Source organism: Suricata suricatta, chromosome 4 (assembly GCF_006229205.1).
Source record: "Suricata suricatta isolate VVHF042 chromosome 4, meerkat_22Aug2017_6uvM2_HiC, whole genome shotgun sequence".
Classification (NCBI taxonomy): Eukaryota; Metazoa; Chordata; class Mammalia; order Carnivora; family Herpestidae; genus Suricata; species Suricata suricatta.
Window position 1 is genome coordinate 146,432,123 of NC_043703.1, and position 24,571 is coordinate 146,456,693.

The 24,571-nt window shown below is 38.4% G+C and overlaps 1 protein-coding gene across 2 annotated transcripts in view; it reads right to left on the reverse strand.

Moving 5' to 3' along the window:
- The window catches only part of NCOA1 (nuclear receptor coactivator 1), a 236,954-nt gene that overhangs the window by 13,816 nt on the left and 198,567 nt on the right, over nucleotides 1-24,571 (reverse strand). For both annotated transcript variants that reach the window (XM_029938200.1, XM_029938201.1), the window contains 6 exons: nucleotides 18,804-18,921; nucleotides 17,215-17,383; nucleotides 15,883-16,197; nucleotides 10,520-10,621; nucleotides 8,313-8,715; nucleotides 2,247-2,421 (listed from right to left, as the gene is read on the reverse strand). In XM_029938200.1, the coding sequence (XP_029794060.1) occupies nucleotides 2,247-2,421; nucleotides 8,313-8,715; nucleotides 10,520-10,621; nucleotides 15,883-16,197; nucleotides 17,215-17,383; nucleotides 18,804-18,921 (1,282 nt within the window). The remainder of the gene's footprint in view (nucleotides 1-2,246; nucleotides 2,422-8,312; nucleotides 8,716-10,519; nucleotides 10,622-15,882; nucleotides 16,198-17,214; nucleotides 17,384-18,803; nucleotides 18,922-24,571) is intronic.

Below are 24,571 nucleotides of genomic sequence, written 5' to 3' on the forward strand. Positions count from 1 at the left end.
GTCTAATAAGGTGACATTTAAGGAGAGACTTGAAGTGTGAGAGTGCTAACCATGTGGCTACTGTGAGAAGAACGTTCCAACAGAGGGATTTAAAAATGCAAAGGCCCTGAGTTTGCAATGTACTTGGCGCATGTGAGGAACAGAAGACTGAACAGACACCGGCATGGCCGACTGAGCGCTGGGAACAGCAGCTGAGGTCAGAAGGCGCCCAGGAACAAGACTATGTGGGCGGCACAGGCCCTATATTGTCCTTTGAGTAAGTCGGTGAGCTCTGAGTAAAGGACTGCCGTACTGCTCATGTTCTGGAAGCATCACTCTGGCTGCCATGCAGAGATTACACTGCAGTGGAACGAGGGTGGGAGCCGGAAGCAGGAGACGTGAGGCTACTCATGGTCCCGGGAAAAGATGATGGTAACTCACACTGCAGAGTACAAGTGGGGCAGGGAAGAAGTGAGGGCCGCTAAGAAGCTGATGTGATTTGCTGATGGGATGTCTGAGGTGGGATGTGAGGAAAAGAGACGAGGTTTTCTCCTGAATAACGGGGAGAATGAGGTTGTTGTTTACGGAGATGGGGAAAGTAGGGGCGGAGCAGGTTTTGGGGAGAAGGCTGTGGTAGTTTTGGGTGCCTGTCAGATTTCTGACAGGATGCTGACCGAGCAGCTGTACGTACACTATGGTGTTCAGGGGAGAAGTCGGGGCTGGAGATTTAAATTGGGGAGCCAGGAGCACTGGTATGGGCATTTATAGCCGTAACAGTGGACGGCATAACCAAGGGAGCAGGTAGACAGAATGAGCTCTGAGGCTCTCAAATGGAGGTCAGGGAGATGAGGAAGATCTAGTGGAGGACACCGAGAGACAGGATGACAGTCACCTTCCTCGAGGCAGAAAGTTGTTTCAGAAACCAAACAAAGAAGGGGCTTCAAGGAAGAATGAGTGGTCAAATATATCAAATGCTACCAACGATTCCTGCCTTTGGCATGGTAGAGGACACCACTGACCCTGACAAGCATACTTCTGGAAAAGTGGTAGGGATGAAAGCCGGGCAGGTCAACGAGGAATGGAAGGTGAGGGAGCATCAGAGTATAATCTTTTAGAGACTTTAACTGGAAAGGGGAGTGGACCCGGCAGCAGGACACTTCCAGGGCTTAGGTGCAGGTATGGAGCTAGAGTTTAGTTGGATTTATAATCATGGACCATGGACTCTGAATTTAGGAAGCTGGGGTTAGTGCACATTAGGAGACTACATTCTTCCTGCACATTACATAGATGGTTCCGTTTCTACCTAATTCACACACAGTCTTCACTAAAAGCTACACAGTTCTCAAAAGGGAAGACTTCCTCTCACCTTTCAGTGAACTTTAGGAGAATATGGTCTTAAGTTTTCAACTTTAACTGCCTTACTTATTATGTTGTCAGATCAAACGGCTTCCCTGTCATTAGAACCAAGACACAACCTAATTAAAACCCTTATAAAACTCAAGTGAAGTGTGAAAAGTTCAGCAGCCAGGATCTGGGGGGGAAATGATGTTCCTGAGATAATTCTAAGCAGAATGGGCAAGATGAGGCCACTGAAAATTGAGAGATTCAAAAAGCTGGCTGAAGCACAACGGCCTTAGAAGCCTGAAAACCTTTGCTGTTGCTGAGATCTTTCAAACACGCTGAGAAGGGTGAAAGCTGTGTGCCCACTGAACAGCTCTGGTGAATTCTGATGTTTTGCCATTCTTGCTCTAGATTTTTAGGATTTTTAAAAATAGGCTCCATGCCCAGCATGGAGCACAATGCAGGGCTTGAACTCACGACCCTGAGATCAACACCAGAGCTGAGATCAAGAGTTGGATGCTTAACTGACTGTGCCACCCAGAAACCCCTAAGACTTTTAGGATTTTTAAGTGTTTTTATAAAAAACGACTTTTTTTTTTTTAAGTACCCATTTCTACATCTGTTGCAGGGAAGCTCTGTTATACACAGGAGTTAGTCACATTCTTCAGGCGTGCTGGGGGTAGCATGGAAAGGTTGGGGGCCATTAGGTCACTTTTCCATACTGTAAAATACACATTTGCCTTAAAAATGACTTGAAACTTAAAAGTATTTAGAAGTCATTATTTCTCTTTGTTAACGCACAAAGTTCAGTTCCATGAACTCGAAATTGGCAGGAGCCAATAATCTTCTGTTTGGATTGTAAAGGCAGAGGTGTTCTTTTGTGCTGCAAAGATCAGGGATGCTCATATATAACAACTGTCCCTTACTTGTTGTTTCCCATTGCTCCTTGCTGCCAGGCCTTCATGTCTGGTGACTGGTACCCAGAAGTGGGTGGAGTCTGCTGGAGCAGAGAGCTCTGAGGAGGAGGGATTGGCATCGGCACCATGGAGCTCCCAGGGCTTAGAGATGGAGCAAAGTTGGCCTCACCTTGGGGAACCATTCCTGCAAATTGACACAAATCAATTTCAGTACATACACTATAAAGGTATTAACCCCACAAAAGAGAAAGCCCCCACAAGGATCTGTCGCACTAGACGTTAGAAACACCCTATTAACAGAGTAGAGGAAACATTTCAGTCTCTTCAAAATAAGGCAGGAAAGTTCAATATAAACACACAGACAAGTAAACATAAGTTTGGAAGAATGCTTTCTGTTAACGGAGATATTGATTTGGGCACCAGGATTATGTATAATGTTTTTTCCCCCTGTTCTTCTTTGCTTACATGAATTCTTAAGTATAAAAGACATATATTTCAGATTACCTGTGTCATAAAAATAAGTCAGAAAAGGAAAAAGGCAAGACAGATGCATGTGTGAAATGAAAAGTGAGAAAGTTTTTCTGTCCATGCCTCAGTCACCTTTGTGAGCTCTTTTTCCTTCCCTGTAGTTTTCTTTTAAGCTTTACTGAGATATAATCTACATTAATGCATGCTGACATTTTGATTGCACTGAATTATGAGATCAATTTGGAGTGAATTCAGCATCTTTTCAATCTTTTCCTGATTTCATTTTGTACAGTTTCTATTGTTCTAGCTTCAAATTCACAAATCTTTTCTTTTGTAATGCCTAATCTCCTTTTTATCCAATCTACTATGCTTTTCATCTCATTGTCCTTTTTGTCTCCAGAAGTTTAATTTTGTTTTTATTTATATCATCCTTACCTTTACTTTAATATGTTCAAGCTTTTCTCTAGTTTCTTGACTATACCGAATAAATGTCTAATTATTATAGAATTATATACATTGAAGCAATTATATGTCTCAATGTCCTGCCTACTAATTCTATCACTTGTGTGATTTCTGGGTTGGTTTTGATGACTGATTTTTCTCCTCATTATTTGTTTTATTATCTTGCATATTTGTGTGCCTGGTAATTGAAAAGATCGGATCCTAGACCTTGTGGATTTTATCTTGTTAGGTGCTAGGTTTTTAAAAGTCCTTTAACTATTTTCAAACTTTGGGGTGTAGTCAGATTACATGGAGACAGTTTAATTCTTTTGGGTCTTGTGCCTCAAGAGACAAGAGCAGAGTTTAGGGCATATTTTGCCCTGTTACTGAGACAAAACCCTTCTGAGTATTCTACTTGACATCCCATGAATTATGAGGTTTTCTATTCTGGCTGGTGGGAAGAGAAGCTGGCCCTGTGTGAACTTTGTAGATTGTTCTCTATAATCTTTTCTGGTGGTTTTCCCTAGCGTTGGTTTGTACACACACACACACACACACACACACACACACACACACACACAACCTGAGTGGGACCGTGTGCACATCTCTGTGGCTCTCTGTGTGACTCTCTCTTTCCTGGTCCTGTGCCGAGACCTCTAGTTGCCTTGGCTTTCCTGGAATCCCAGCTCCTTGGGCTCGACTTGGAGAAAGCACTGGCTCCTGTTGGAGTCTCTTTCCATGTAGCAGGGTCCAGACAATTTCAAAAACTATGGTTCAACGTACTTTGATTTTTCTGTTTGTTTCAGATAGGAGAATAAATCTGGTTCCTGTTACTCCGTCTTGGGCAAAAGTAGAAGGGCGTAACAGTTTAAAAGAGTAAAAATGGATTTCTTTTCTAGGATTTCTGTTATGCTAGCACTCTGTATGTTTTTCCTGACAAAATACATTTCATAGTTAGATGCTTTTGAGGTACTGAAAGTTATAAAGGTATGCAAAGAAAGAAGGTAATAATTTGATTACCTGTAGTTTAGTATAATTCCTTCAAATCTTCCTTTATAAATTATTGCACAATTTTGTGACTTGCTTCTTTCCCTTATGATTATAACACAAGCATGTTTCTGTGTTCTTAATGTTATTATATAAATATAATTGCATATTTTGTGTTTTGCCATGGTCGTTATGATTTTTCTTTTTGTTTGGTTAATCTGGCTAGAAATGTAGTTAACTTATCCAATTTTGTTTTTTTATAGGCTACAATCTAAAAAATATTTAAAATTTTCTGTGAAAGCTGAGCCAACTGTAGACTTCTTTTTATTTTTTCTTTCATTATATGTTTAACAACTTTTTTCTTGGTAAAGATTTTATAAAGCAAGCTACATCTTTTCTCTCTGCTGCTTCATGTCATTTAATCTCTGATAAATATTTGACTCAGAATATATGGAGAACTTACTGTTTTCACCGATGACTCTAGAAGACGGCTTCCGCCCCCCAACATCTTCACTTATATGTTGGCTATCTACACACATCCTAAATTTTAACCATTTTGGTTTTGATCTTTGAAAAGATACATCTTGGTTCCTAATGCATTTTTAACCTCATTAATGATGAAATAATTTCTTCCAGAAAAATATATATGTGAGGGAGAAAAAGATATTTATTGTATTCTGGACATCTTCTGTAGAATCGAAGTTAAACAGTTCATAAGAGATTGCAAGTATTTTGGTATACTTTTTGACATTTCTTTCTAGACTCCTCCCACATTCTGTTTTCCTTATCAGATGACCTAGTCTTAGTAGGAAGAACCAGCTTGTGAATAATAACTGGAGGGGTAGTCAGAATTCTGATTCCGGCTCGGCTACCACATCGGACCTTGGGATTCCTTGGACTAGACAATCTCGTTCCTTCCAGTTTAAAATTTCTACAATTCTGTCTTTGCCTAGATTATGGTAAGTATCCCTGCTGGACCATGAACGGCATCACAGCCATTTGGCAGCAGCAACTAGAATGGGGATTTATCCTTCCATTCATTTACCTCTTCAAAGATTCATTGAACAGCTGCTCTCCCCACCAGATCACTGTGCTAAGCAACAGAGAAACCAAAAGGATTAATACTTTGCTCAGTCAAGGACTTTGCTCTTTAAAAAGTAAGGTAGCTAGGTGAACAAGTGGCTGTAAGACAAGGTGATTGGTGCTTATGATTGGGAGCACTTAGGGAAGGCTTCCCAGAGGAGGCATCTCAGAAGAGGGGAGGAACAGGAATGAGGCAGTGAATGAAGGACATTGGTTTGAGAGACTGGATACAGGATGTACTAAGCCTAGTAAGTAAAGAGAGTAAAGTATGTATTCTTCCTTCGAACTCGAGAAGTCTGTTACAATGGGGACACTGACACATGGAGAGAAGGGAAAGAGGAATTGATGAGTCCAACTTTGGACAAATTGAGTTCAGGTGCTGGTCAAAAGAAAATTCAAATATGTCTGTCATCAGGCAGTTATGCACAAGAGCCAAGAGATCTGGTTAGAGATACAGAAGAGAGTCATTAGCATGAAGAGGTCACTGAAGCCGCAGGAGTAGATGAGGTCACTTAGGAGGAATGGGTGGGGTAGCATGTTTACTGTAGTTCACAGAAGAGGGAGTTGTGAACTGGCTTCAAGGAATTCAGGAAGTGGGTACAAAATTTTGTGAAAATTTCCATCACATGTATTTTAAATATCACCTTAGTATAAAATAAACTTTAAATGTCTAATTCTGTTCTTGTGCACTCATCATTAAGGCATGATGGTCTAGAAAAGTTTGTGGTTTTCAGAAATAAAAGAAAGCATACTCTGCCATTACTATTGCCCACATGTTCCTTCATTTATTTTGGGTCTATAATGAAAAGACGCCAAAGCAAAGGACTAAAGTTCATAAATTCAACTTTTGGTTTTACTATCCTCATTGAACACAACAAACTTTTTCTGCAAAGGGCCAGATAGGATATATTTCTGGTTTTGCAGACTACAAGGTTTCTGGTACAATTACTCAACTCCCTCTGAAGCTAACCACAGATGACACTATGTAAATTAAAGAGGATGGCTTGTTACAATAAAACTTTATTTATAAAAACATGTGGTAGCCTTGATTTTCTTTTATTTTTTGAAAGAAGGCCTCATTTGCAAAGGTTGAAGCTTTTCCAGAGCTTGAATTTGTATTCCCACAAAACCTAGTTTTGGAGATTTCTAACCAGGTTGCTGATAATGTTGGAATGAGTTTATAAATTAGAGCAGTGGAAGAATTAAAAACATTGCCTTTTTAAATGTTCTTTTGCTCTCCAGAAACACTGGCACCCCCTTCCCCCCCCATTATTTGAAAGCAGTTCAGGGAAGAAGAACTGAAAGCTCTGTCATTCATTTCAATTTGCACCTGGATGAAAACATTACTCTCTCGTGTGCACCCAGCATCTGGGTTCTGTTTGTCGTATGAACACTGACTTTATCAAAGATGAATTCTTGTTTTGTGGAAAGGCATTTTCTGCCAATCAAAATTTGGACTGGAAGAAAAATCCAGGTACCAGATAGAGCCTTACAAAGGGTAGCAACACATCCAGCTGTGTGTCTTAGAGAAGAAGTAAGCTCCACCCACTCACTGTCTCAGTCACTGTGTGTAGAAGGACATGGCAACAGATCACAGGCTAGACCCACAACTCTGGTCAATTTCACTGGAAACAGGGTTTTGAAGCCCTGCTTTTCTAGGTGGCTTTGTCAAGAAACTGGAGCAGGATGGGCCTGGGAAGAAGTGTTAAAGAGTATGACTGAAGATCGATAAAGTACTGCTTTTGTTTACCTGTTTTTTTTTTTTTTAAGAGAAAAGAGTCTGGGGAATTTACTAATGTTTGGCTTACTCACAGCTATTTCTTTTTTTTGCCAATGAATGAGATAATCTTTTGATTTGAGGCTCTGTAATCAATATTATGAATACAACTCTATTTGCTGTCTGGGCTAAGTTGCCTTTCGAAGAGGAGTGGGGAAAGAGATAACTGATGGCGTCTTCTAATGTTGGAGGAAGTCCTTGTGGAGGCTAGGATAAGTGAAAAAGCCTTGTCAAGTTTTTTACATCCAGAAATAATAAGACACAAGAAAGTGGCCTTGAAGAGGTTCAGACAATATTATAATTAGAATATGGATTTATAATCCTTTTCTTGCCTATACAGATACTGTCAGTGATACAAGCCAGCCAAAGATGACTTCATTGTGTTGAGGACAAAGGCACTGATGTGACATCATTCTGAGTAAAAGGTCTTGGGGAATTCCGGTGCTGTCCGACACAAGTCTCCCTAGAGAACTTAATCTGACAGTCACGGGATTTCAGCACTTGTTGCCACCAGAAAGAATGACTGAATTGATTTGGCTGTCAAAGTTGAAACACATACTGCCATGAAAGAAATCTCTACTGGACCTCAACGTTTTATTCAAGTCAAATAGCTGCCTTCTCATGGAAATTCAGTTTTAGGCTGCGTTCTAATTTGCTTTTTCTCTCACTTATAAAACGAAGGAATTTGTTTCCATTTTTTCCCCAGGAATTTGCCATTAATTTTTCATCAAAGTTTGATTAAACATCATGAATTAACCAAATGTGTTTTATTACCACTACCCATTAGAATCTGAAAGTGACAGAGGTAAAAGTTAAAGGGACATCATCACCTAGGACAAACAGAACAGCAGGGAGACAATGCGAACAAAGGATAAAACCTTCTGAAAGCCAGAAAGTCCTGATTCCGGAGGAGCGGCTTACAACTTAGAAGCTAAGAGTGCTCCACCAATGAGAAGTCTGAGACACTTTGTAAAGTTGGGTTATCCCTACATAAACTATCGAAAGTTAATGTGCTTCAACCCAGTGTCCAAAGTGGACTCTTAGGAGATTCTTACAAGGATCCATGACAGAAAGTCAGAAAATAAAAGAATGTGCTTTGCAGACAAAATGTTAAAGAATTTTAGAATCAGGTCCTTCTGGATCCTCTAATTAATCATCTTAGCTATCAACGAGCCTCAAAGCCATTAGTGGCAAGAGATGAGCCTGAAGCCTGGATCTCCTGACTCACAGGTCAGTGTCCTGCTCCTTCAGCACGGTGCCTCACCGTCACTGAGCCGGACGGACATGTATAAAGCAGCATAGAGGTGTAACCCTCATACCTGATCCTGGATACTGGAAGACGTTCTGCTGCATCTGAGGATTGATTCCAGTGCCAAACTGTCCTCCCATGTTTCCTGTCATGCCTCTGTTCACCATGCTGTTGCGGTTGGCCAAGGTTGACTCGGGGTTTGCTGCCAGTTGTGAAAATGGGCTGGTAGAAGCAGGTGGGGTTCCTGGATTTGTACCATAGTTTGGTGGGTAGGGAAATTGCTGTGGAGCACCCTGAGGAAGACGGGGGTTCCCCATTTGAACTGGCAGTCCAGATGAGGGAGGGAGGTTGTTCCCGAAGCTTTGTTGCCTCATGAGCATGGCTCTTTGCTGCTGTATTAGCTGCCTCTGTCGGTGCTGTTGGCTGTACAACTCCCGCTGGCGCTGGGCCAACATCTGGGCGTTCAGCGGTGGCTGCAGAGGAGAAAACACACTCTCGCTTATTTATATTGTTATCATCACCACGTATTTTGGAAAGCTTACAGGATAAAGCCTAGTAGCTTGGGACAACAAAATATGTAGCAATTATCACTGTGACTTCAATTTTATCTGACTTTAGGTTGTTAGGAGACTTTTTTTTCATTTCCGCCAAATTTACTGTGTTTCTTAGTCCTCCCCTTTTTAATGTTTATTTATTTATTTTGACAGAGAGAGAGAGAGAGAGAGAGAGAGAGAGAGAGAAATCCCAAGCAAGCCCCGTGCCACCAGTGCCCAGTGCAGAGCCTGACATGGGGTTTGATCCCATGAACGACATGTAATCATGTCCTGAGCTGAAATCAAGAGTCAAAACACTCAACTGACTGAGCCACCCAGGCATGCCCCTGGCTTTTCTCACTAAGATCATTTATTCCACTTTCATGAATAAAATGTAATTATAGTTGATTTTAATTTTCTTCACTATACTTTCCTGTATTTTCCAAATTATTTATAATGAACATGCATTATCTTTACAATTATAAAACCTGCAAATACCATTTAAAAAGGAAGAATCAGAAATTCAGGATCCAGTGCCAAATAAATTGTTACTTAAAAAGAAAATAATTAGAAATAAAATACTAAACAGAAATAAATGGAACCAACTATTTTATATCACTGTTGCAGTAAAGATTATTCCAGGCATCGGAGTATATGTTTTAATAACTATAATAGTAGTCATGATAAAATAAGCCATAACATTAGGCTAAAATCACTTTTTGGTCTAACCTGTAAAGCAATACGGCATGTCAATAAAGCCTTCCTCAGAAAATTTCAATTTAGATCAAGGATCTGATTAGAGCACATAGCTCCTTTAAAATTAAACTTGCCAACTAGATATAGTCCAATCTAGAAGAATCTGTGACATATGACTTTCTGACAGAAATCATCTTTATGTGAATTCCAAAAGTGGGGTCTTCCTTCCTTATAACCTAATTAACCTTGCATGACTCAATCACTGAGGTTTTAAGACAGAGAAACCCAAGTGTGGATCTATGAAGATGCCAATGTCTGCTGCTTAACAGTAGTTTTTGTCAATATTTGTCCTTTTGGTTAACAGTCAGCTTCCTGTATTTGCCCAAATCCATCTAGGCATTTTATGGAGAAAAGAAAAGTTGTTTGAATCCTCTCTAAAATTCCTCATCTCCCCAATTTTTATGTCATCTTGGTTAAGGAAACATAAAAAAGTGGCTGAAGCAAAAATATTAAAGTATGTGTGTGCAAGTTAAGCAGAGAGTGAGTACTAGACAAGACGCAGGAGGCCACCCAATTCCTTTTATGTTCAAAGTTTCAGTGGCTCTGGGTTCGTATACAAGGATTGTTAAAATAAATAAAAAATAAATAGAAAATGCTGGTGCTCAGACTAAGCAGAGAACACAAAGGAGGTAAGATAACACAGCAATATAACTGAGCTTTGCTCAGGTTTCAGCTACCATTCACAGTTTCTTATCTAGGCTTCTTATTACTGGCATTATTCAGGATAGCAGTAAGAGTCTTCTACTTCTTCATCTGGTATCTAATAGCAATGACAACAATGCCAATAAAACCAAACAAAGAACCCTTGGCTCTAAGATCAAATATCAGTAAGGGGTATCACACGTTGATTATAAAGTCATTCTAGAAGAAAGCTGTACTACTGCCGTAGAAGATCAACTCAGAGACCATTTCAGACACTCCGGTCAACATTCTGAGAAACAGAGCTTGGGTGAGAGGAGGACTAGCAATGTCTGGTTTCTCACAGTACCTGAGGTGTGATCTGCTGCTGCATGCCTGATCTCATGTTGATGCCAACGGGAGTGTTTGCTGCAAACTGGTTTAGGATAGCTTGCCGATTTTGGTGTATCAACTAGAGGAAAATGTAAACAATGAGATATCATATTTCTATATGCAAACATATACTTTGGCCCTTACGGAGTAATAAAAACTTTTTACTGATAACTAAAAGTTTTAGTATTACAGGCTTAATTAAGATTATTTCCCATGTTTATTTGCCAAAAGGCTGGCAGTTCCTAACATTTATCGAATACTTCCTGTCTACAGAACAGGAACCAAATATGACAGAGCATTTAAAAGCAAAATCCATATACATGTACATATATATATATATGTATGTGCATAGGTATATATACATATCATACATACAGTGTACTTTTTAAAACATGCTAACATGTAATTGTTTTAGTCAAGCACAATAATGGAGAGAAAAGAAACATCAGTCTTAAATACTTGTAAATAGAAAAGTAAGTCTATAATGGGGCACATTCTATAAAAGTTTGTAAGATGAACGGAAAAGTTGAGCCTTCTCATTTGGAGGCTGACTATCGGATGGATGCATATTTGGGGAAATCCAACATGATTTCATTCACTGAAGAGAATTATGTAAGGAACAAATGGTTTGAGAAAATAGACTATTTAACTAGAAGAAGTAATTACTTTAGACCAGCATTTCCCAAATTGGTGTTCTAGAGAACACTGTTCTGCAGGATATGAATAGATGTGCCAGGAAAACAGCGTGCTGTGCTGTGTTAAGTACTGGAAATGATGGGTTACATGAGGTGAAACAAATTTCTTTACTGTGGCAATTCTATGACCCTTTAATTGACCAAAGCATACTATGGATCTTCAAGAAGGGATTATACTATGCAACTTGTTTTCACAAACCTTTTTTTCTAACACATAGCCATTAATATTTATCCCACAGAACAATCTTGTATGGAACACTAGTTTGGAAGGTGCTGTCTGTATTGGGCTTAGGGCTCCAGGTCATAGGCATACCTTAACTTTACCACATAATAAAAACAAGCATCCTTGGAAGTGACATTTCCTGATAAACAACCTATAGCTTAAAGAATTTCTTGCTCAATAATTTGATATGAATAAACTGTTCAGAGAGATAATAACAACAGTATCAATACTATTTTGTGTTCATGTGGTATTTTGTAACATAGATATTAATAAACATATTAACATGTCAATGTAGTTTATAGTCTAATACACTTGATATATTCCCATATACTAGATGCAAACTAGAAAAACTATGAAAGTTTTATAAGAAAATCCATATTGCTGTAAACAGTGATGAAATCACTTGTCTCCAAACAGCTCAACTCTTAATTCTGGTTTCATTAATTTTCTGACTCCCATTAGGTCAGAAAACAAAGTGTTTTAGTGGGGGAAAGCTCCAGAGAATATAAGCATTAAAATGAAAACTTTCAGGCATTTGTGGAATAGGATAAAGCATTTGGAATCGCTTAAAAAATAAAGATATGAACATTATGGTTTTAAAAGTCAAAGGAACTCTTAAGTACAAAAATCAATATACTTCTTAAATTCCACAGACTACAGACATTATGTTTAAATAAACCATAAATTTTATGAAGATGTACATAAAAATAATGAAGTGTATGCAAGATACTACACAAAGTTTGAAGGCTAAAGAGGTGAGTATATTTCTCTCCTCCAGGAATTCTCTGTTGGGTGGCAGAGGCCAATACAGAATGGCACCAGCCACAAGTGCAGGGACGTCTACAACTAACTCAGCCAAAGGCATGAAGGCAGGGACCAAGAGCAAGAGTGAGCTCAATGGAACCTTGAAAGACGAGAATGCCAGATGGCAAGAGGGTGGCAGAGTTAACTCGAGGCAGAAAGTACAGTGAGTCTAAAAACAGAAGACAAGGCGATGAGGATAGGTGAAAACACCCGACTCTGCAGTGATGAAGACAAGGAACATTGCTGGGGGAGTGGGAGTTGGGATTCCAAACTTACGGCTTTATATATTCTCAGAATTGTGAGAGAGTGTGAGAATGCAATGGGTGGGGATGGAGGAGAGATTCCTGAGAAGTAGTAAAAGTGAGCAAACAACCTTAGAAAATATATTACTACCTTGGAAAATAAACAGGCTATTTTTGGAAGTAGAAGAAATTATTGAAAACTACATGCACTTTCTGTAAGTTGGTCCGTTTCTGTCCTTGAAATAATATTCATTTCCCCATCCTCCCCTTGACCAGTGGACAACCTGACTAACGCAGTGAACAGCTGCCTCACTCTGACCTACTAGATACTACCCATTATCTAGCAAGCAGATCAGGTTCTATTTCTGCCAAGGAAGTCTTCCCAAAATGATCGCCATATCCTTTAACTCCTCGGAAATCTTGACTTTTGGTTGGTGGGTGAAGAGTAGTCAGCAGTCTTTACAGCTGGGGACATAAATTCAAAAGTCTACAGAAGCCAGGTCAAAAGGCTTGTATTATAAAACAAAATGTGGGGCTTTTGGCCAGTGAAACAGTACAAACTCAACCCACACATATAACACACACACACACACACACCCCTGAGTTCAGACTGGCTGACATTTTGTCTGAATGTTTTTTTTCCCAATGCCTTACCAAGAAGTCCTTCTATAGGAAAACTAAAAGATGCTTACCTAGATAGAGGTTCTCAGCCAGAGATGATTCTGTCCCACAAGAGACATTTAGCAATGTCTGAAGACACTTTTGGCTGTCTTACAGAGAGGCTGCTACTGGCATCTAATGGGTAGAGGTCAGGGATGCTGCTAAACATTCTTAAATGCCTGGGAAAATGCCCTATAACTAGAATCATCTGTCCCAAAATGTCAGGAGTGTCAAGATCGAAACTCCTGATTCAGCCACCATGTAAATTCTTGACAAGGAGTTCTTTTAAAGAAGCTTATTCTTCCATCAGGCAGTTTTCATTGTCAGAATTCTAAGAGGTGAAATTTGCCTCCCTGTATTTTCTGCCTTTTGACCTTAATTCTACTTTCTGGTTACTTCTATTTTCTATACAATATAAAAAATTGTCAATAGTGGTCCTTACACCAGATCCATACCTTTCTTCAGTACCCTAACACATAACACAAGTGGACTTGACTGGTTTTATGATGGCTAAGTAATCACATTTCTTTATCTGTCTCAACTGTTACTCCCTTTTCATATTATCGTTTTCTTGGGAGTATGAAGACCCTTGCTGGAGAAGAGAAAATGAAACTAGAACAGACTAATTGCATCTTTCATCAGCCAATGTTATACCATTTTCTACATGCAGCAGGTCTACCCATTTTTGCTGCTGTCCTTTTCTGAAAATAGAACTTTAGAAATTCTTTATTGGTATCATGGATCATTTCTTGAGTCTTTGTTTATTTGAGATATAAGCAGACATTACACCTAAGGCCCATATTACAAGTTTATATTTCTTCTTAATCACCAGCTTCTCCCTTTAATTTTGCTGCTCTTTAAAAGTCTCGACCAGTGCATCCCTACTAGTTTCCTAGGGCATTTTTCCTTCCCTTGCACCCCCCCCCCAACTAGGGATTATTCATAACTGTACAATCAAATTCAAAATCTTAGAATATTTTTACTCCTTGTGTACCATATTCCAGTCAATGAGATAATAGTTAAGGTCAAGAAATAGTTTCTAAACCAATCTTCTTAAAACCCATTAAAAAGAAATAAACTGTGATGTAGATCTGAGTTTGTACCTTTCTCTTTTCAAACCATCAGGCACTGTCCTAAATTCCTGCCTATGAGAGGCTTTACATCTCCTGTGTTTGGCAAGAGGGAAGGAGGCATGAGAGGATATGACCAACAAGTAAACAGATGTTAACAATCTAGAGAGATAAGTGTATTATGAACACCATGTTATGAATCTGACATATTCTGGATACTAATCCTTTGTCAGTTACAGGGCTGCAAATATCTTCCCTGAGTCTATGGCTTGTCTTTTAACCTTATTTACTTTATCTTTTATAAGTTTTAAGCTCTAATGCAAAAATCAACCTTATCCATTATGCCATTATTTAAGGACCACAGAAATCTTCTCATATTCACTTTTAGGTCATTAAAATACCCAAAATTTCCTTTCATGCATGGCATGAGATAATGAATCTAATTTAATTTTTTCTCCCTCATGCATAGACACACACCCTAGCATTTATTCTATAGGCCATCCTTTCTCCACTGATTGCCACCTCTGTCCCTTATATGGTCTTTATACACGTGTGGGTGTATGTCTGGGTTCTCTGTGTTCCAACTGGAAGAACTGTCTATCCCTATGGCAGTGCCACATGGTTTTAATTTCTAAAGCTTGGTTTTAAATCTTGGTATCTGGTAGGGCAAGTTCATCCTCCTCTTTTAAGATTTCAAATTCATGCTTCTAAAATAAAGTTAACATTTATTTGTTAAATTTCATGTTGAGATTTTGATTGGAATTCTACTGAATTTAATTAATTTCAGAACAATTGTCATCTTTAAAAAAATTTAACATTTACTTCTGAGAGAGAGACAGAGTACGAGTGGGGGAGAGGTAGAGAGAGAGGGAGACACAGAATCTGAGGGAGGCTCCCGGCTCTGAGCTGCCAGCACAGAGCCTGATGCGGGCCGAATCCAGGGACCATGAGATCATGACCTGAGCTGAAGTCGGGCACTTAACTGACTGAGCCACCGAGGTGCCCCCAAAATTGCCATCTTTATGATAGTCTTTCAATTCACTAATATATTTTCTAAGTTTTAGAAATTGCAAACATATTTTGAAATTATTTTTGATGCTTATCTCTGTATTTACTGCTCATAAAATCTTAAATATTTATGCCATTATACCCACTCATAACCTGTCATGAGAGAGAAGATTTAAGTTATCCACAACTCCCCAGACCCCCAAACTATCCTTTCCTCCACTCTCCTAACAACATCACTAAGCTTCAATCACTCCAACTTCAAACAACATAGAGTTCATTTTCTGTTCCAATAATCATAACAGTCTCTTTTGATGCTCTACTTTATAAATTAAGCTACATATTTCTCTTTATTCATTTAATAATGATATGACGTTTGTCTTAAATATTTTTTTGTCTCAAAAAACAAAATCCAATTGCTTTAAAATGTTAATCTCACAGTGGTGCTGTGCTATGAGCCAGCTGCCTTTAACTGAATGACTGCATTCTTTGTATTACCCTAGTAGACCAAGGATGATTTTCTGAGTCTTTCGCAAAGGCTGTGGGACTACTCCCACTTGATACCTTTCTCGTGGCTGTCTTGTCACAGAGAGGGAGCCAGTACGTGCCTTTACGAGTGTCACCTGCAAAAGAGTGCTCACCTGCTGCTGTCCCTGCAGGCGCTGCTGCAGCTGAAGCCGCAGCTGGTTGGGGGCAGCGGGAGGTCTGCTCAGAGTCTGCCTGGGCTGCATGCCCATGCCGGGTGAAAACGCGCCTCGGGGAGGTGTCACTTGAACAGGCATGGTCCCCAGGGAAGGCTTTTGCCTGACCATGCCTTGGAAAGGGCTGGAGAGATTGGCAGTAGGTGAAGGAGAAGAGTAAGGCTGGGAATAAATGTTGGGTCTTTCGTCCATCATCAAAGGTGGTGTTGCTTGTTGTGGTGGGAATCTCTCTGATAACACATCTAATCCACCTCCCTGTTGGAAAGTAAGCCAGAACATTTTACAAATAAGTTACTGCCAATAAATGACATGCTTCTCTATATAATCTTGAATCTGAGAACATTTACGTCTAGAAAGTTTTATTACAAAATATTCATGCTGAACTCATGAAGCTCTCTAGGAGTTTGCTACTTAAAGGAACCACTTAGGAAAGATAACTTTCGAAGTGGAGTAACAGATGAACTGAGATGTTTAAAATCTCAGAAGAGAGATAAAAACATGGTTAAAACAAAGGCCCTAAAATCAGTGCGATAAAGCTCAAAGGTTTAAAAAGAACCACATTGCAAAGCCTAAGAGAGAACAAACTTTACCTGTAATAATTTACCATGAGAAGTAGATTCCTAAAGGAGGGATTAATTAGGCATTTTTCTACTTCAAATACAGAATTCATGCTTTTCTCTTATTTGAAAAAATATTCACAGCTGGCCTAACAGAATGCCATAGCTATGGCTTTCAAAATTTATACTGTTATTCATTGTAAAAAAAAAAAAATCTAATTTAAATTGTGACCCGGCGTGTATATGTGTAACTGAAAGGGAAATGTTATGAAACATAACTTGCCCTTTCTGTGGGCTATGCATTCTGATACCTTCTATTCTACTCCTTAAAAAATGTTTTTTTAACCTCACAGTGTGAAAAATACCGGAAGCTGGAACATCATGGAGTATAGAGGTTCAGGTCTAACGTGAATGAAGGATAAAGCCCTAGAATAAGAAGGGATGATATAATGCTGGATTCTATTCTAGGGGGAGCTCCTAAGATTCTCTTCCATAGTGAGATGCTAAGATCTTCTAACTGTTTCTAATTATTACGATTTTTTTGTTTGTTTAAAAACCTCATCAGTTAGCTATTATATATTTTGATGATTTTCACAAGAATAAATTATAAAACCACTAAAACACGGTGAGAACAGAATTGAAAAATCTTGTTTAAAAATAATTTTCTAGCTTCTGAGGACTGTTTCATTCACATAATGCCAAGCTTTGTAAATACCTGGACAAGCTTGTCGATCCCCAGAGCCCTGTCTAGCTCAGCCAGCTCGGTTTCGTCTTTGCCGCTGAGGAAGGACACCAGCTGCTCAAGAAGAGCCTTCTCATCGTTTCTTCCTTCTACTGTTGTTGGTGGACAGAGGAGCTCATCTAATTGTGAACTAATACACTGGCTGGAGAATCAAAAGGTAAAGATGTTTAAGACTGATACAGCAAATAAGTATTCAATCTCAGTAATGCAAATATATATGTATATATGATAACAAACACATATGCAAATCCTGTTCTAGAAAATTCTGTTGAGGGGCACCTGGGTGGCTCAGGCACTTGAACAGCCAATTTTGGCTCAGGTCATGATCTCGTGTTTTGGTTCGTGAGTCCCTTGCTGTCAGCCTATCAGTACAGAGCCCACTTCAGATCCTCTGTCCCCCTTTCTCTGCCCCTCCCCTGCTTGCGCTCTCCCCAAAATTAAATATTCTTAAAAAATTCTCTGTTGAAATGCTTTTTCAACCAATTCTTACACAAAGAAATGTTCTACATTTCTGTGTAGAAACTTATAAATGTTCTGTATGTAGCTGGGGTATAGTTTTTGCTAATCACTGAACTTTGCTTTGTATTCTTCCTATTTATAGAAATAGCTTAAAAAATTAACTAAACATAGTTAAGAAAGGGAAAAAATTTTTTGGTGAAACTCAAAAGTAAAAATCAATCAAAATCTCAGAAAAAATAAATCTAGCCCATAGTAAGATTTATTCCATTTATACTTAACTCTCAAAGATGATCAAATCATATTGATACTAGGACATGATGACCATTTACCAAAGAAATCAAACTAGAAAAATGAAACATGCTCAGTGTTAAGCAACAAAGAAAATGTTATTGCATGAAGGAAATACATAGTCTAATTAATCCAAAAGGATACCAACTGGTGCATAAAACTTAGAAATATATAGAAAATAATGTTAATAATACAAATATAATAACATAGTTAAAAGGATTCTTTTGGGGGGAGGGTAAGTGGGAATGCAGTCCATAATTAAAGCTCTAAGCCACACTCGATACTGTCTAGTTATCCTTTGGTTGCTATGCATGAAATGTACTCTTCTTTAATGTTTTGGAATAGAGCTACTTATGTCAATTAAGAAATTAAATTCTAATCAAGATGGGACCATGAGTAGATGTAAAAAGTACCTTCCCTTCTTAACCATCTTGCTCCAAAGAGAAACTCTGGACAAAATAATTATATAACTAAAAGCTCAAGAGCTTTCATAATAATTGTTATACTGAGCTCACGTCATCTACAGATCTCAGAAACTATATAAAAAGCAATCAAAGCAAAGCAAGAGATGAAAAAGAAAACAGCCACTGCATATTATGTCAATCTCTTGGTAATTACAATACATACCAGCCTTGTAGTCACACAGCCAATAAATCTGTTTAGCTTGGTATCTTCTCCATCCCCTTTTTTCATTAAACATTCACTTCGACCACTATCTCACAAAATACCAATGTAGGCTAGAATCCAGCATTGGAAAACTGCTGCTGTAGAAGTTGGTATCTGATATTTTTTAAAGTAGCAAATGTATTACTCACTCTTCTGGTTTATTCTGATTTACGGTAGTCACTGGATTATTTCCCCATGGAATCTGATCACCTGTTCCTGGCTGTCCAAACTGGTTATCGATTGCTTCCAATTCCAGCTCTGGTAATCCTGGAAAAGGCAAGAAGTAAGGATCACAGTGGAAGATAAAAGGACAGTATTTTTCAGAAGTAACATATTGTATAATAGAATGAGATTTCCCCTATAAAATATTATTTCAATGATACAAAGGTCCGTTATTCAGAAACTTTAACTATCTAGAATGTGGCCACCTAATAACCAGTGAGAAAGAAAAAGTCTCTGAATCAAAGACAATCTGATATAAAAAAGTTTGCATGGAAGTTGATGTTATCATAGGAGAGTCACTCAGAACTTTGCCAAAAATTATTTCTTTTATTTCTCTTTTGTTTTCTTTTTTCTTTATGTTTTAAGAATCTCTATACCCAACATGGGGCTTGAATTCACAATCCTGAGATCAAGAGTTGCATGTTTCACTGACTGAGCCAGCCAGGCACCCGAGAAATTACTTAAAAAAAATTTTTTTTAATGTTTTTTATTTATTTTTTGAGAGACAGTGTTAGAAGAGGAGGGGCAGAGAGAGAGGGAGACACAGAATCCAAAGCAGGTTCCAGGCTCTGAGCTGTCAGCACAGAGCCCGATGCGGGGCTCGAACCCACGAACTGTGAGATCATGACCTGAGCTGAAGCCTGGACACTTAACCGACTGAGCCACCCAGGCGCCCCCAGAAATTACTTTTTAAAGATAATTATAAAAATTTTGGTTAATTGCTTTTCTAGTCTACAGGACATTTTAATACACTATAGGTAGAAACAGTGTTAACCAGAAATGAGACTGGTGAACAAAAGATAAAACATAAAAGGCAGTAACAGAAACTAAAGGACACAACAGTCTGGGCTCGTTTAGAAAAGGGGCGAAGCTCCGTAGCTGTCAACTAAGAATGCATCTGTATAACAACAGTAGAATGATTGATGCTTGTAACAACGACAAATGAAAAAAGATGCATCTTGTATCTTGTATCTTATAATGGAAGAAAATAGTATATGCATTTTAGAAATGTTTTGTTAGGCATTTCTTTTGAAAGTTTGGTTATTTCTGTACTGCTTATTCTAGGAAAAATTGTATATAACCTAAATTCCAGAAACTCAGGGAATGATTAATGAAATATGGTTTGGATGTTTATAATGTGTAATTAAATGAAAAAGAAAAAGACCCCATAAACTAAGACATATCCAGAATGATTCTGGTTTTACAAATTATTTAGTATATATTGGTAAAAAAAATATTCTGGAAGGGATTTTATCTTTGACAGATTTTAGGTTGTGAGATTAAGGATGACTTTTATTTTCTTTTAATGCTTCTAATGGTTATTTGTAATTTCTGAAATGGACATATACTGATTAATCATTGTTATGGGCTGAACTGCATTCCCCCAAAGTTCATATGATGAAGTTCTAACTCTTAGTAGCTCAGAATGTGACTGTATGTGGAGACGGAGTCTTCAGAGATAGGCTGAAGTTAAAAATGGGCAGTTCGGGTGGGTTCTAATTCAATACGGCTGGCGTTCTTGTAAGAAGAGGAGACTAGGACACAGGCAACACAGATAGAGGGATGACCATGAACGGCAAGGAGGAAGCCATCCATAGGCCCAGGAGAGGCCTCAGAAGACACCAAATCCTACCAACGCCCCCTCACCCTGGACTTCTAGCCTCCAGAACTGTGAGAAAATTAAATTCTGTTGTTTAAGCCACCTGCTCTGTGGTATTTTATTAAGGCAGCCCTAGCAAACTAATGGCAGCCCTAGCAAACTAACAGCTGGCTCAGAGCGTGGAGCCTGTCTTCAGACTTTGTGTCTCCTTCTCTCTCTGACCCTCTCCTGCTCACGCTGGCTCTCTCTCTCTCAAAAATAAATTTTAAAAAATATTTCAAAAATTTAATATAATTTTTAAAAACATGACTAAAAATGCATTGGAGGTTGTTAGGGTTTTTTTTTAAATTTATTTATTTATTTAAAGAAAGTACAAGTTGGGAAGGGGGAGGGAGAGGGGGAGAGAGAGAGAGAGAAAGAGAGAGAGGGAGAGGGAGAGAGAGAGAGGGAGAGAGAGAGAATGAAAATCCTAAGCAGGCTCTACACTGCCAGCGCAGAGCCCAATATGGGGCTCGAACTCATGAATGTGAGACTGTGACCTGAGCTGAAGTCAGAGGCTCTACTAACTGAGCAACCCAGGCGTCCTGTGCCCTGGAGTTTTAATAGAAGTCATAATTAGTTAGAATTTCTCATTCTAAAGAATGGAGAATTAGATTTAAGAATGCTTGAAAAAAAATGTGTTTAATGGTAGATATTGATCATTAACGAAAACATGTTAGGCTCACTTTTATGCGAAATAGATTCAATATTTAGTCTGAAAGAAGTATAGGAGTCCAAATAAACACATTCACTTCTAAATGCAAATAATTATAGCTTTCAATTAAATCTGTCTTCTCTGTCATGACAAATGATAGAAAAATCAAATTGTATAGATTCTGAAAAACAAAACAAATAAAAGCCACCAAACAACACCAACCACAAATGATGATGGGAAAGTAATCACTTAATTCATATCATTATTTAAATCAGGAAGTTAGAGATTATCTAAAGCAGGAAGTTAGAGATTATCTAAAGCTGTCCCATTTCTCTATTCACACATTAACTCCTCAATCCTATTCTATTTCAGAAATCTAACCTAGACAAAATTAATTATATTTTAGAATCAAAGAAAATTTACATGGCTATCTACCATCAATACTGAATATTAAAAGATAGTTTATTTGACTCAGTAACAGGACACAATACCTCACTGGTGTCATGGTGGGGAAAATATTAGTAAGTTGGATAAAAATTCTCAAAATGAAATAAGATTCACATGCTAAGTTTGATGACTAGGAAAATAAACCCAAACAAATCAAACTTTGATTCAAGTAAAAGTTCTGTTTGCATAGACTTTATGCTTAAAGGAAGTTGGCTTTTATTCTAAAAGTCACCTCAACCTTTTAAGATTTTCTTTAGAAATTTATTTCTACAAGAAATTTGAGGATGTGCTGGAATACTTTAAGAAATACACAAATTTGGGCGCCTGGGTGGCTCAGTAGGTTGAGCATCCAACTTCCGCTCAGGTAATGATCTCACGGTTCGTGAGCCCCGCATCAGGCTTACTGCGGTCAGTGCAGAGCCTGCTCTGGATCCTCTGTCCCCCTTTCTCACTACCCTTCTCCCGCTTGCTCTCTCAAAAATAAACAACATTAAAAAAAAGAAGAAGAACACAAGTTATCTCTCTTTGGGGAATAAATCTATTATTTTTGGTCACGTTTGTGTCTCTATCTCAAACACGAATAAGTATGAATACATGTAACACAAGACAGGCAATGAGATTTGCAGAGGGAAGCATCAATGCATCTCTGTGTTGGAGAGAGACAGATATGAAGTGGAATTTGAAAACAAGCCCTTAGGGATCCCTGATCAAGCTATCTGTCTTGTTTATATTGAGAGAGAAAGAGCATATAAGTGCGAGTGCATGTGAGTGGGAGAGGGGTACAGAGAGAAGAGAGAGGGAATCCTAAGCAGGCTCCATGCTGACATAGGACTCAATCTCACAAATCGTGAGATCATGACCTGAGCCAAAACCAAAAGTCAGATGCTTAACTTGCTATTAATCTTTCTTAACATCTTTGCAAAGGGCTCAATATCATATTTTCTCCATCTAAAATCTGGTTAAAAGGAAAGCTTTATAGCTTCATTAGCCACAAAAAAGTTGTATTACTAAAAAATTTAAAAATTTCTGCACACAAGTAGAAACCACTGTCTAACCATGGTGGTGGCTTCTGCACAGTCTACTCCTTAACAAGCCATTCCCTAGCTAGTGGTTCTGATGGTCAGCCACTTCCTTCAGCCATTGATAAGAGGCTTCGGGTTCAGTTTTGTGTTACATTTGGTTGTGACAATGCACAGCAGTTGCAGTGTTTTATTTTTCTAAATGTGATGTAGACAAAGCATTAATTTGTGTTAAAAAAAAACCCTCCTATAAATCATAAGATAAAAATGGAAAAATCCAATAGATAAATGGTGAAAGAATATGAACAGGTCACATGGAATGACTGAAAAATGACCAACCTAATTCACAATAAAAGCAACAGAGATTAAAGCTATATTGTGATACTTTAAAAAACCAAGCCATCAGATCGGCAAAGATGAAGAAGTGTGTAACTCGATGTCTTTGAAAGGATGTGTAGAAAGAAGAACATTCTCAGAGTGTAAACTGGCATAATATCTGAGAAGGGCCATTTGACAAAATCTATCTATCCTTTGACCAAGCAATTCTACTTAGAACTTCTATTTCAGATGTACTCTCATATGTGATGAATTATCTCTACATAAGATTACATATTACAGCTTTATAAAACAGCAAAAGATATCAACAGGTACAACACACTCAAGAAGGGAAATTAAAATGGATTTTTTTAATCACTGAAAAAATGCTTTATATGAAACTCATTAGTTTTAGAGTTGTATAATTATTTTAATGTGCTACAAATTAATGAGATTTAAAAAATAATAATCTCAGAATGTGTATGTCCATCAAACATAAGATCAGCTACCTCACAAGATCATTCACTTATTCCAATGAAGTTATCAGTGTTCAAATATTTTTGGAATTCTTCTAGATCTATCTAAAACAGTATACAGGTCCCTCAAAAGAATGTATCTCCTTATAGTTAGTCTAATTTTGGTTCTGGTTAAAAAAAAAAAAGTATTATTGTTTTTTGGATCAACAAATTTATCTCCAAGTAACTCCAGAAAATTTCAGAAGTTAAATCCACCCTCAGAGGATAGGGAGCTGAAGGCAGTCACAGGACATAGCTGAGGTTTTGGAGGTACTGCCAAAGAGGGCACACTGTACATATTTTGATCAATAATACCCTCCTACATTGTCTCCTGAGGTGCTCTTATAGTGCATTTCTAACAACGTTATTTAAATCACTAGGTCACACTGCATGGGTGTGTGCTGTGCCTATCAACAGGATATTTTGAAACCAGGCAGACAGATTTAAATCCTGATTCTGCATGTACTAAGTGGAAACTTCAGGCGAGTTTTTGTCTGTATTTTTTCTTTCTTTTCATTCTCTGGATCTTACATTCCTCATATGTAAAGAGATCTAAAGAAACTTTCTGGTTCAATGTGGCAGATTTATCCTTAGATTTTATTTTCCCTCCAAAATTATCTCTGAAATAACAAAATAAATAAAAAAGGAAAAATAAATCTCCAGCTGAAGGAATGCAAAAGAAGTATGGCAGCTGATTTGAACGACAGAGTTTCTGAAAGGTAAGACAGAGGGGACAACTGATGGTGAAACTCGAACTAAACTAAAAAAATCTGCAACGGGAAAAGAGAAGAGCCTCCAAGATGGGGAGTTATCCCAAAAGAAGACCAGAACACCCCTGAGCTCAGTGGTGAATGGAGTGGGTACAGGAACAAGCCATGGGCGACTGGGCCACAGAAAAGGTGCAGCAGGTCCTGCCCCGAGCGCAGAGGCCTCTGGCGTCTGCCCCTGGGATTAAAGGGAAGTGCATGACTCAAGGTGGGAGTTCTGCCCAGGGAATCTCCCAGAGCGGGTGCTTGGGCTGCCACGAGGGTTTCCCCATCACCAAGCCCCACTCTCTTACAACAGAAACAGAGAAACAGGGCTTCTATAACCAGAACCTACGTTC